Source organism: Protopterus annectens, chromosome 13.part0, assembly GCF_019279795.1.
Source record: "Protopterus annectens isolate FY-2018-M chromosome 13.part0, PAN1.0, whole genome shotgun sequence".
NCBI lineage: Eukaryota > Metazoa > Chordata > Ceratodontiformes > Protopteridae > Protopterus > Protopterus annectens.
In genome coordinates, this window is record NC_056747.1 from 941,232,782 (window position 1) to 941,246,311 (window position 13,530).

The window sequence follows — 13,530 nt, forward strand, 5'->3', positions numbered from 1 at the left end:
TGAGGAGGAACGTCTGGCATGCCTTTGAAAGGGGGCAAGGTATGGAAATAAAACTTGTAACCTTGGTGTATGATATCCAATACCCATTTGTCCTGGGTAATTAAAATCCAATTTTCCTTGAAGAGTGCCAACCGTCCTCCCAAAGGTGCTGCCAGGCAAGAAGGATCTGGCAGCTGAAAGAGTAGGTCATTGGGCCTGTTTGCGAAAGGACTGGCCCCTGCCCTCACTCGAAGATTGTGCAGGTGAACTCCATGTTCTAGGTCTGAAGGAACTCTGAGCTCTGCCCCTACCACGTCTAGACCTACCCCTAGACTGAGAATCAGAAGGAGGATACATCCACCCCTTAGCAGGCCAATTTCTACTAAACTTCGGAGGCTGGACTTGCAAAAAATCTTTAACAGTCTGCATAGACTTAGCCTTGTCCTCCATTTTCTTCAAGACTGACTCCACAGGTGGACCAAACAACACTTCAGACTGCAAAGGAGCATCCAAAATCCTTGTCTTAACATGGTCAGATAAATTCTGATCCTTAAGCCAGGCGTGCCTGCGAAGAACTGAACCAGTGGCAGCCACCCTAGAAGAGGCCTGCACAGCATCAAAACCACACTGTAAAGAATGCTTACCCACCTGTTCAGAGACATGCACCAAATCTTGTAATTCTTTACACTCAATGCCTTCTGCCAGAGCATCCACCTTAGATTTCAGTTGAGAAAGAAGAAAATTTTGATATTTCAACATATGAAACTGGCAATTTAAAGCCCTCATTGCTAAGGTAGAAGATGTATAGACCTTCTTTCCCCATCTATCCAAAGCCCTGGCCTCTTTATCTAGAGGAACCGGATTCTTTACAACAGAGGCCCTGACACCCTTAGGTCCTTGACTAATAGTTTCTGGGTCCGCCCTAGGACTCTTATAGAGATATTTATGAGCCTCAGGCACCCTGTAATACCTATCTGGTTTAACAGGCGCAGGAGGCAAAGAATCAGGATTAAGTGAAGCCTCTGAAAACACATCTTGCACAACATCCAAAACAGGGGGTATAGCTAAGGGCCTATGTTGAGGTAAAAACAAAAATTCCCTAAGCCTTTTCCGTGAATCAGAGAAGACCTGAGCTGCCCGCATAAAATGTTCCCTCATAGAATGAAGTGTCTCTGAAAAAGAAAAATCCTCTGGAGGAGAAGCAGAAGGAGTGGAATCTTCTGCATCAGAATCAGAATAAGGAGAGTACTCCTGCAAGTCTTCAGCCGAAGACTCTGAAACATCCGAAGCCTGTACAAAACTTTCCAACTCTGGCACCACCCTAGGCCTCTTATCACGAGGGGGCAAAGAACCTCTAATCAGAGTAATCAAATCTTCTGCCATTTTAAGCATGTGCTTCTTAGGCACAGACCCTGCTGAACTAGGACTGACACCAATAGAAGCTAAACCTGGCCTGCCTCTGGAAGAAGCCTTGGAAACGGAAGGAGAGGGTCTAACCACCCTGGGAAGGGAGGGGAGTACAGAAACCTGAGAAGCCCCTTCAGCCTGACCTGCCTCTTGAGAGGCCACATCCTGCAAAATCAAAGTCTCCCCCTGAGACTCCAGAGAAGCCTCCATCGGAACCACCGGTTCCACTGAAGCCTCTAAAGAACCGGCGTCCGAACGGACGACTCATCTTGCCTAGGTTTAACCGCTTTGTCTTTGCGCTTCAGGAAGCGGCGCGGAGTATCCGACGGCATATTATAATTGCACCGCTTACAAGACCAGCCTAGCACAATCCAACCTTCGCTAATAGTGCGCTTATTAAACCTAGCACAAAGCGACACCCGACTACGTCGTGCTCAGGCCCCAAACAAGGAATGCACAAAGAATGATAATCCCTATCTGTTTCCCACAAGAAATACAATTATTCACTTTTTCTGACATCCGGTAATACACTGAGGCAAGAAAAAAACAAAAGATTCCCCAACGGGGTACTTAGCCAACTTGGATTCGGTCTGAAACTCCGAACTCGAAAAATTTCAGAACGCCGAACGGCACTTGCAACGCTGCTTCTGCATCGGACCATGCGGCAAAAAAGACTGAGGATATGACGTCGGTCATGCGCTTTTGTACCCTGACGTTCTGATGTCAGTTTTAAGCGCCTTGACCGACGTCAGCCTAATACTTTGGTATTCGGGCCGACCGAGGACAGCGGACTACCCATATGTAAGGACTGCAGCAATGTGAGATGAAGAACATCAATGTTTCGACCAAATTACTTTTTGCTCTTGGATTACAACCTGCAGCTGGTTGTTTTCTACCAGCATTCACTATCACACACTACATAACATCTAACAGTTATTAAGGGTCTCTCTCCAGTTTCCAAGTTTACACCTAAACAAAAGCCACAGTCGGTAGGTCTAAAATTATTGGAATGAGTCAATAAAATAAAATATCCATTCGTGTGAATTTAATTACAATTCAGAAAAATGTTTTTAATACAAATTTTTCAGATGCTCTTTACAACCAGGGAATTGTGTTATCAGCCTTACCCTCAGCAGCTGCTGATGCTATTTGTTGCTTGGCCAGTTGAGCTATTTCAGGCCATACAATATCAGACAGGCGCTTTAACTGTTCCTACAGAGGAAAAAGAAAATGGTGAGAAGACCACATATTACACACAGCAAACTACCTTGCTTTGCAAAGACACTTGAGTCTGGTGATCCAGAATGCCCCATTCAACTACAGAAAATTTCCCAAAGCATAACCGTTTAATTTGAACATAAATTTCATCTCACAAAATATACAATTACACATACGTACAGGCACAATACTGAAGGAGTCAAAGGTCCATCAGCTCTGACTGATATAGCAAGCATCTGTAATTGCCCCTTTCCTATTACTTTTTCCTTCCAAATCCTCTTATCCAACATCGGTCCCACCCTTTTCAGAAAAAAAATCCTTTGGTTTATACTTTAGTACCCGCGGTAGTGGTGCTGCGGTAGCGTTGTCGCCTCACAGCAAGACATTGTCCCGTTCTATTCTCAGCTAGAGTGTCTTCTGTGTGGAGGCATACTTGAATGGGCGTGCCTTCGTTAAAGGTTGTGCATCAGGGCTGGTAACTCGGCACATAAAAATCCACTACCAAACATTAGCGGACCGGAGTTCCGCTGTGGCGACCCCTAATCGGGATAAACCGAAAGACACAACAACCCACATAGGAAGCCTATTTTATTTACCCACAAGCTCTTCCCCATATCAAGTAAAAAAAATAGGTTGTTAATTTTATGACACTGTCTTCTGTTCAAACCCCCACCCCCAAAAACATGTACAAATCCATTTTTTGGTTGAATTACCGCACAGCGCTATCTTGATGCTCTATACAATCAAATCACAGTCTCCATGAGTCAGCTCTCTTGGACTCAAGTGAACACAGCCCTCATCCCTGTCTCCACACTCAAATACACCCCAGTCTTCAAGGACAGCACTTCTTTCAGTAGTTTAATGAAATGGCTCACCCATGGCCCCACCTGAAACACAGACAAGTGCATTAAAATACTGAGCGACAAGCGACTGCACTTTGTGCATTATCCTCTTTCTTCCTAAGCCAATCATCAGCTTTACTTGTCAAAGTCACCATTAGTCTATCTACCTCTACCAAAAACACATATCCCTGCCATGAAAGCATAACCTTAAACTTTTATCCTAGTAAACAAACACCAAAGCAGTACTCTTGTATAAAATCTCTGCCAGATCTCTAGTCTCCTTATATTCTCTGTTTTCTTTCCTCCTCCCTCATTTCAGTACCTTCTGCATTTATTTTCTTCTTGTCCTTTATTTTTCTAACAAAGATTTACAACTTTCCTTTATATAAACTCAAAAAAAAACAGAAAAAGTACAGTTGTCTAAAAAAATTACCATGACAGTAAATGTTCTCTTCACTGTTGGAATACTCTTTACCCAAGGGATCGCCTGCCAAAGATAGCCCAAAGTCTGGCCAGTATAACAAAGCCTTTAGTACTTATAGGCAATGTATGTCACACACATGCTTCTCACGTAAGGCATAGGGCACGAAGCTGACGCACAAACGCACACAGTCAGAATCAAAGAAGCCCCAAGAGGAATATAATTCCCTTACAGACAAGGAGAACACGTGCATCCAGAAGGAGAAAATGAAGAAGAAGCTGAAGAACCTATTGGCTAGGAGGGCCAGAAAACTACAGGTCAAGAGCTAAAACAGAGGTGGTAAGAGGGAGGAGGTGAATACTGTAACAGTGAAGAGCAGGACATCTACTGTTATGGTAAGATTTTACATAACTGTACTATGTCCATCCATATCACTGTCGCAGTATTCCTTGTATAAGGCTGAGTATAACAGCTCAAGAGGAAGCCTGGTATGAAGAAGGCACAGAAGAGTCCTCTACAAACCCACACAGGTTAGCCCTGACAAAACCTGGTCTGACCCTGGCAATAACATCCAACTTGTAATGCTTAGTGAAAGTATGTATAGAGGACCAAGTAGCACCCTCAAGGATGGAACTGGTATCCAGACCCTTGAAAAACGCACCAGAGAAGGCAACTGCCCGAAAAGACTGCGCCTTCACTGATAATAAAAGTCATTTCCCATGAAAAGAATAACAACACAAAATAGTGTTAGAAAACCAGGAATAGATGGTTTGCTTAGAAACAGCCAAAGTTCTGGGATGAAAGGAAACAAAAAACTGCTCAGATTTGTGAACAACTTTAGTTTTATCCAAATAATATCTCAGCATTCTATGCAAATCTGAGGTGTGAAGAACCTTCTCACTGGCAGACTGCAAAGAAGGAAAAAAGGAAGGGAGATGAACAGACTGATTAATGGACAACTTATTGACCAACTTGGGCATAAAAGAAGGATTAGTACAAAGAGATACCTTGTCTCCATGGAAAACTAAGAAAAGAGGAATAACTATGAGAGTTTGAAGTTCAGTCACCCTGTTGGCTGAAGTAACAGCCAAAAGAACAGTCTTCCAATGTCAATGTTGCAAGGGAACTGAAGAAGCAGGCTCAAAAGGAGCCAGAGTCAATTTTTCATGTACAAAACTGAAGTCCCAGTTTGGTGAAATAGGCTTCCTGGGAAACCTGATATGAAAGATACTTTTAAGAAATTTTCTGACCTCAAATATAGAGGTCAGTGGCAGAGTCAAGGGCACACATGCAGAAACTGATGATAGGTAGGCTTTAACTGAAAACTATGCTAACCCACCATGCAGCAGATCCCACAAATAACAGAGGAACCTCCTCAGACAGAGATCCTGATAGTGAAAGAGGCACCAGACAGAAAATTGCTTCCATGTGGACATATTATGATTTCCTGGTAGTGGGTTTCCTGGCCTCCTGCAGAACCCAAAGCACGTCCTCAGAAAAGAAGTGCCTGAATCCCATCACCCACAACGTCAGTTGAAGCGTGGCCAAGTGAGGATGGAAAAGAGATCTCTTGTCTTGTGTGAGAAGATCCACCCACTGAGGTAACTTGTGGTGATTGTCCATGGCCAAGTGAGAAAGAAAGGGGAACCAACGCTGTCTGGGCCAAAAGAGAATCACTACCAAGATTTTGGGGGAGTCCTAAGTGACCTTTTGCATGACTTGCGGTAACACAGGAACGGGAGGGAAAGTGCAGAGAAACATCTCCTTTCAAGGAAAAGAGAGGGTGACCACTTTCCAAGCCAGAGGACTTGGGGCTCTGGAACAGAATAGGGGAAGTTGCCTGTTCAGAGTGAAGGCAAACAGATCTACATGAGGAATATCCCACTGATGGACAATGCTCAGAAATATATCTCTGTAAAGCACCCATTTGTGAGCTTGTGTGCTGGACCTATTCAAGGAGTCTGCCACTAGATGGTGCTCTGAGGGAATGTAAACTGTTTGAAGAATCACTTGACAATGGACAGCTAGATTCCAGACCAGAAGAGCTACACAGCAAAGAACATCATGTGCCCCCTTGCTTATTGACATACCACATCAATGTGGCACTGTCTGTGAAAACTTTGAGAGGCCGGGGGTGAAAGGCCTGAAGATCCAAAAGCAAAGCTCCCATCTCCTTTATACTGATGTGATCTCATTTCTAATAAAGAGGACAGAGATTCTGAAACTTGAGGGGGGAGCCGCAGGAGGCACCCCCCCCCCATCTGAGGCTTCTTTAAAGAGCTCCTGAGTTGGAAATGGGGCTGAAAAAGAAGCCCCGGGTTGAGTGAAAGTTGATGAATCCACCGGTGTAGCTCGAGCCTGAGACATGGAATGTACTGGGAAGTCCAAGGGGTGGCAATGTTGGAGCCACACTAACTTGAGGTACCACTGATGCTTTCTCATATGGAGCCTGACAAGAGGGAGCATGGGAATGTTGGAAGCCATGAACCTAAGAACCCGGAGAAATTTCCTGGTGAAGACGGATACCAGCGGAAGAAGGGAATGGAAAAAGGCAATTAGAGACAGCTTTGGGGGCGGGGAGAGATGCCAGCAGGGGAACAATCTGAAGGATGCAACCAAGGAAAATATGATTCTGGGAAGGAGGCAGAACTGGTTTCTGGAAGTTTATGGTGAACCCCAACAGAGAAGTAAACTTGAGATCCTGCAGTACAGTGTTGGGGGAAGAAGCTTGAATAATCAGATTGTCTAGATAAGGAAAAATCCGAGAGATCTGTTCCCGGTGATGTTGAGGAACGCTTGAAAAGGGAGGAAGGGACTTCCAAACCATGAAAAAACCTTTATGGATAATGGACAGAACCCAAGCGCAAGAATCTGAAGTGATCTGAAGACAATTTAGAAGAGATAGGGACCAGGGAACCTGGCTGAGAGCAGGAGGAAGCAAAATGTCAAACAGAACCTATCTTATCCTGGAAAGGAGGTTTCTCGGAGGCAGAAGTCGACATAGAAAGAGAGATTCATGCCTAGAACCATTCTTGCCCTTAGGAGGGGGACGAGACTGCCTATGAACAGAAGCAGATTTAGAAGGATAATTCCTCTGAAATTTGGGTATAGGAGAAACTACATGTTTCAGCTCTTGCAGGGCTTTACCCTTGTCCTGGAGAGACTTACAGTTTAGCTACAGCAAATCCAAAAAGAGTTTTATTATACAAAGGAGCATTCAAAGTTTGTCCTTAATGTCATCAGGCAAAGCCTGAAGATGAAGCCAAGAATAATGTCTCATAACTGAACCAAAGACAGCAGCACTGGAAGAGGTATCAGCTGCATCACAGCTACATTTGATTGAGTGGTGGGCAACTTGAGCAGAACCCAGCAGGGAAACGGCCAAAGCCTTGCCCTCAAGAGTCAATAAGATCAGAAATCACCTTAGAAATCTGGAAAGGAAGGCCAAATCATACCTGATCAAACAGGTCTAGTAGTTGCTGGCCCTAAATGATAAAGTGGCAGCACTGTAAACCTTTATGCTCAGCCTTTCCATAGCCGTACTTTCCTTACCAGAAGGCAACAGCCTGGTAGAGGGCAATAACTTGAATGGCTTGTCAGGGAAGACTGACACTACAGAAAGGTCAGCAGAAGGGCATTTATAAAGAAATTTGCACTTCTCGGGCACTATTTAAAATCTATCTGGCTTCTTAGGTGCAGGGGGCTAGAGACATTGCTGAGAAAGTATCCAGGAGGGCAGCCAGAACAGGAAGAATAGCAGATGTCTTAGAAGACTCCATCTGTAGGAGTTTATAATATCGTTTCTGAATCTCAGAATCTTGAGAACAATCCCACTTACAATAATCCATCATACGGGCAATGATATTCCCAAAGGAATGCTCCTCCAGTGAGGAATCTAGACTTATGGAATCCTACTCCTCTGAGCCACAGTCGAAAAGGGAAGGGATTTGGGAGGAGTAAGCTAAGCATTCTTCCCCTGAGTCCAAGTCCTCATCTAAGGAATCCAATTCCCTGGGCCTCAAAGGGATTTGGGAAGAGCATTCTTCCAGAGTCCAGGTCCTCATCTGAGGAATCCAATTCCCTGAGCCTCTTGAATGGAGTGGAGTTGAAGACCACGGAGTAGGAGGCACAGAGACCGCTTGAGGAGGCATCAAGGCAGTCATAGCATTAAATAAACCCTGAGTGAAATCCTGACTGAAATCCCTTTAGCAGTACTCCAAAAAGATGGGCAATTTACAAAACTTAAGGGAGTAAAAAGAGTGGAAGGCTGAGAACTATGAAAACTGTCTATAACACCACAGAAGACTGAACCTAATGAAGGCACCTCTTGATTTGGAAAAGGCATCTAATATGCAATGTTTAGTGAAAGTGTGTACTAAAGACCAGCTGTTTGCTTTGAGTATTAATCTGGAATCTCTCCCTTGCAAAAAGCTCCAGAAGAGGCTGTGATGATATGAGGTAGTGCCATCTGTGCCAGAGAGAGTAGGGCAGTGCATGTATAATATATGCCAGCATAGCCAGCTGGAGTTTTGTAAAGAATTTTATGTTAATTGACTATCACACTGCTTTCTACAGATGCTTGTGTTAAAACGTACCTGTAAAGTTGCTTGTGTTAAAAATGCATCAACAGTGGATCTTGCTGGACAGAAAAGAGTTATACCTGCATGTTAGTCAGTACTATTACAACTGATTAAATGTACATGTTTTAAAAGAGAATTCTGGAGGGGAAAAGGTTAATTGGTCCAGCTAATTTTGAAAAATATGTTGAAAATGAAATGTGTTGGTTTAGGATGTAAAGATTTTATCTTACAGGTCTGACTGCAGCAAGACACAAAAATGTCTGAGAAAACCAGGACTAGGAATCTTACTGTATTGTCCTTAGAGGTGAACTAATTACTACCCTGGAAGGGTGGACGTTTTTGAAATTGTTTTATAGTTTTCAGATGCTGCAACAGATCTTAGTAAAGCTCTGGGTGTGTACTGTACCAGAGTCAGGTGACCAGATGTGATATCATTCTATAACCAGCACTGAAATGATTCTTTAGATATTAGTGAGAGATATGATGGAACTCTCATAGGAGCACTTTGTTTTCTGGAACCCGACAGGAAAAATCTCTCACAGATATCTCAATCAACCACACACCTCATCTTGTAGTAAGCAAATCAACACTCATCATATTGTCTTGCTGTAGTAAGTAACAACTACGGAGCAGTAATTCTTTTGTCAGTCAGGAAAATATTGTGAGATTAGTTAAGTATTGTTTTTCTGCATCTGTGTGAATCTATCCAAATGTGCTATTTTTTATATCTCCTGTGACTGAAACTCTGGTGTTTACTGTAACTAGACATTCACTATTATCATGTTTTCTATTGTATTACTTATTATTACATATTTCTATACCTTTCATTGCAGCTGGTGTTGTAGACAATACTTTTAACATCTTAAGAGTACTTATACTTATTTTAGTGGCACTGCGGCCGCTCCTGGAAGCCTTGCTGCACTCATCAAACGCTACCATTTGTATTCATATTAATTTTACTTCACACAGAGATCCCCCATGGCAATCCTCTCTTGTGCAAGGTGGGCTGCCTTGTCATGGGCATTGTATGTCATGTCAGTGGTCTTCCTTACTCTTGTGATCTGTTATGGCCACTGACCCAATTTACCTGCACAACAGGATCCCACCAGACATCCTCACTGAACGCCTGGTCGCTCATGTCCATAAGACAGATCTGTTGGCTATGTGTTCATCCCGAAGCATGATGTCATTCTCTGCCTGGGAGAACTTTCTTCATTCTCGTCCTCTTCTTTGGAACCATCGTGCTTTGTAAACGTGAGGGTAGACATATAGTAAGCTGCTAGTATCTGATATTTGTCACTCCCTCATTACAATACCACACCACACATTCCACAGGTAGCAAACTCTTTGCAACACCTGAGCCACACAAAGGCACAGACCACCTATGGCAGTACATGCCATGGAGCAGCAAGCTGTAGAGAGTGTGTCATCCTTTGGATGAGATATTAAAATGAGGTCATATCTGCTTGAGTTGGTGGCAGTTCAAAAAATCCAAAGTCATTTAGCAAAAACAGTAGAGCAAATTGTGTTGATGCCCTGGCCAAATTTCCCCAAGAAGTATAAATACTACCTCAGACCTCCACTGATAAGCGGTCAAAAGCCTAGTTGGACTAGCCTGGTCAACAAAAGTATGGATGGGTGGATGAATAATAGATAAGTAGACAGATAGCTAAACAAATAAATAAATAAGGGCCTGGCACTGTCTTGATGAAGTGGTGACAACTACAACATGAATCACTTGCTCAGGTGAGCAGTTCAGACACCACTACAGTGATCTAAAGAGATGCCAACTGATCTCTTTGCTAATGGGATGAAGAGGTTAAGGAAACTGCTCCTGAGTTATACAGTACTCTTGGCAGGTGTATTCCACTGTATTTTAATCCACTGTATTTTAATAAACAACTTCTAGGGCAATTGCAGAATATATACATTGTGTATATTACAATTTTCTTTCACATTTTTCAGCTCCTGAGCAGATGGAGGAAAAAAAAGAAATTATGTACTCACCATAATGTTCCATCTGAGTAGTTCTACTTCATTTGTCTTCAACCTGTGGGTATCAGATCCGTAATGGATCCAAGCCGGCAACTTCAGAAGAATCTGCTCTGAGCTCCAAGCTCCTCTCCCTACCCATAATACACCACCATCACCTTCCAACCCTCAGATTGAGTTTGCTGCACCCTACACTAACAACCCGATCCAAAATGCCTTACAGGCACAAAAAGCCAGCTATGAATGCTGTTCATATGGTAAGGCCAGGTTGAAGACAAATGAAGTAGAACTACTCAGATGGAATGTTATGGTGAGTACATAACTTCTTTATCTGACGTAGTTTAATTCATTTGATCTTCAACGTATGGGACAGAGTCCCTAACTACTATACACTTGGGTGCTGTCATGGAAGGATATTCCAGAGCACTGCGGAACCAAAGAATACTCTCCTTCGTGAAACCAAATACAATTTATAGTGAGAAATAAAAGGTAAGAGATGAGGACCAAGTAGCTGCAGAACAAATGTCGTCTATGGATACTCTCAACCAAAAAGCCGCAGACGTAGCCATGGACCTTGTCGAGTGAGCTCTAACGTGACCCAGAAGAGATAAACCTTTATCCTTGTAGAGCTGAAGGATACCCACCTGGCAATGGTCACTTTGGAAATAGGTTTACCCAAAAAAGGTTTATAAAAGGACACAGACTGGTCAGATTTACGAAAAGTTTTGGTCCTGTGCAAATAGAACCGTAACTGTCTATGAACATCCAACAAATGCAACTTGTATTCAATTTTGTTTGTAAAATTTGAAAGAAAACAGGTACATTGATAGTTTGACTGTTATTAGCCTCAGATGCTACTTTTGGTAGAAAAGACGGATTGGTGTGAAAAGAAACCCTGTTCTTATAGAAAACTATGCATGGAACCTTGACAGACAACGTCTGAAGTCCAGAAACCCTCCTAGCCGAGGTGATAGCCACTAGAAAGGCTGTGTTTCAAGACAAAAATTTAAGATCTGCAGTTGCTGCAGGTTCAAAAGGAGGGTCAACTAACGTTTGTAGTACCATAGTAAGGTCCCACGGGGGAATGGGATCTTTGACCGGAGGATGTAAGAGAAAGATACCTTTGATAAAAGCTTTGCACAATCTGGAAGAGGCCAAAGAAGTACAGTTCTCACTAATGTGAAAATGAGAAATGGCGGCTAGTTGAACCTTGACCGTAGACGAGCTAGCCCCTTGCTGAAAAATATTTGCCAGAAAGTCAAAGACAGCCGGAATGGGAAACATGAAAGGATCTAAAACTCCTTTGAGAGGCCCAAAAGGAAAAACGCTTCCATTTGCTGCGATAAACCTTCTTGGTGGATGACTTATGAGCTACCACCAGAATAGACCTGGCCGAAGAAGACAATCCAGGAGTCCTAGCAATCAAGAGAACTGGAGCAGCCAAGCAGTGAGCTTCAGACTGTCTAAATTCAGATGAGGGACCCTCGAGGGGTGAGAAATGAGATCCTGAATGGGATCCAAGATCCAAGGAGGAGCTAGAAGATGAGACCAAAGGAAGGGAAACCATACTTAATGAGGCCAAAAAGGGACAATGAGGATCACTTTGCTCCCCAGTTGACAAGCCTTTTGTAGGAACTTCAGAATAAGGGGTACAGGGGGATAAGCATAAAGAAGACCGGGAGGCCAAGCATGGACTAGAGCATCTCTGGGGGACTCCCCCGATGGGGGTTCAGAGCAAAGAACTCGCTGCACTTCGCGTTGGAAGGAGATGCGAAGAGATCACAGCAAGGCTGACCCCACATTAGAAAGATCTAATCCGCTACTGAAGGATTCAGAGACCACTCATAAGGCATCAGAATAGTCCAGCTTAGTTTGTCCCGCAAAATGTTGGGCCTCCCAGGAATATACGTTGCTACCAGAAAACGACCGGTGGAGATCGCCCATTCCCAAACTTTCATGGCCTCGCGACAAAAGGGGTAAAGGTCCCTCACGGTTTATTGATGTACCAGACCACCAACATGTTATCTGACTGGATTGCAATGGTTCCCAGAGGTAGAAAGGCATGAAGGGCCTGCAACGCTAAAAGGACTGCCCTCATCTCCAGAACATTTATATGCAAACTGGTCTCGATTGGGACCATATGCCTTGGACGGTCCTTCCTGAACAGTGCCCCCCCACCTTAGCTGGGAGGCGTCCGTGGTCACTGTGGCTTGGGCAGGGGCTGGAACAAAAGGTCATCCTTCCAAGATTTCCGAAGACTGCATCCACCATAAAAGGGACGACCTGCAGACTTTGCTTATGTGCATCAGGTGCAACAACAGAAGAACCAACAAAGACCACTGCACTGCCAGAGTCCACTGTCATACTCGCATATGTAACTGAGCACATGGTAGAAGTGTCATTGTTGCTGTCATATTACTTAGGGCTCTTAAAACCAATTCTGCTGAGGGAAGATGAGATTGGTAAATGAACGCGACATGCATCCTTAAATTTGGAACTCTCTCCGAGGTCAGGAAAACGTTTGTCTGTAACATGACTATCACGTGTCTATCCATGCTCCTATGTATTCTATAACCTGGACAGGATTCAGAAGAGATTTGGCTGTGTTGATTGTAATCCCTAGATAGTGTGCAAAACATAGGAAATAGTCTCTGGTCCGACAAAGTAGATGCTTGGTGGGAGCAGTAAGGAGCCAATCATCCAGTTAAGGGTAGACCTGAATTCCCTGAAGCCTCAGGTGAGCCGCTACTACTACCATCACTTTGGTGAACACCCTGGGGTCTGTGGTGAGACCAAAGGGTAGGGCTCGAAACTGATAATGATTGGATCTTAGCCAGAAGTGGAGAAACCTCCTGGAGCTTCTGTTCATCTTTATGTGACAGTAGGCATCCTGGAGGACAAACAAGTACATCCAGTCACTCTCTTGCAGGTACGGCAGGATGGACTGTAAGGTGACCATCCAAAACTTCTTTTTGGCAACTGACAGGTTCAGGGTAGACAGGTCCAGAATGGGCCTGAAGTCCCCCGTCTTTTTTGGCACCAAAAAGAACCTGGAGTAGATGCTCAATACAGACTGAACTGGGGGGACAGG

The 13,530-nt window shown here is 43.8% G+C and overlaps 1 protein-coding gene across 1 annotated transcript in view; it reads right to left on the minus strand.

Annotated features, from left to right (window-relative positions):
• COASY (Coenzyme A synthase) overlaps positions 1-13,530 on the minus strand; it is a 570,022-nt gene that overhangs the window by 138,948 nt on the left and 417,544 nt on the right. The window contains exon 7 of the mRNA XM_044054708.1: positions 2,514-2,598. Within this exon, the coding sequence (XP_043910643.1) occupies positions 2,514-2,598 (85 nt within the window). The remainder of the gene's footprint in view (positions 1-2,513; positions 2,599-13,530) is intronic.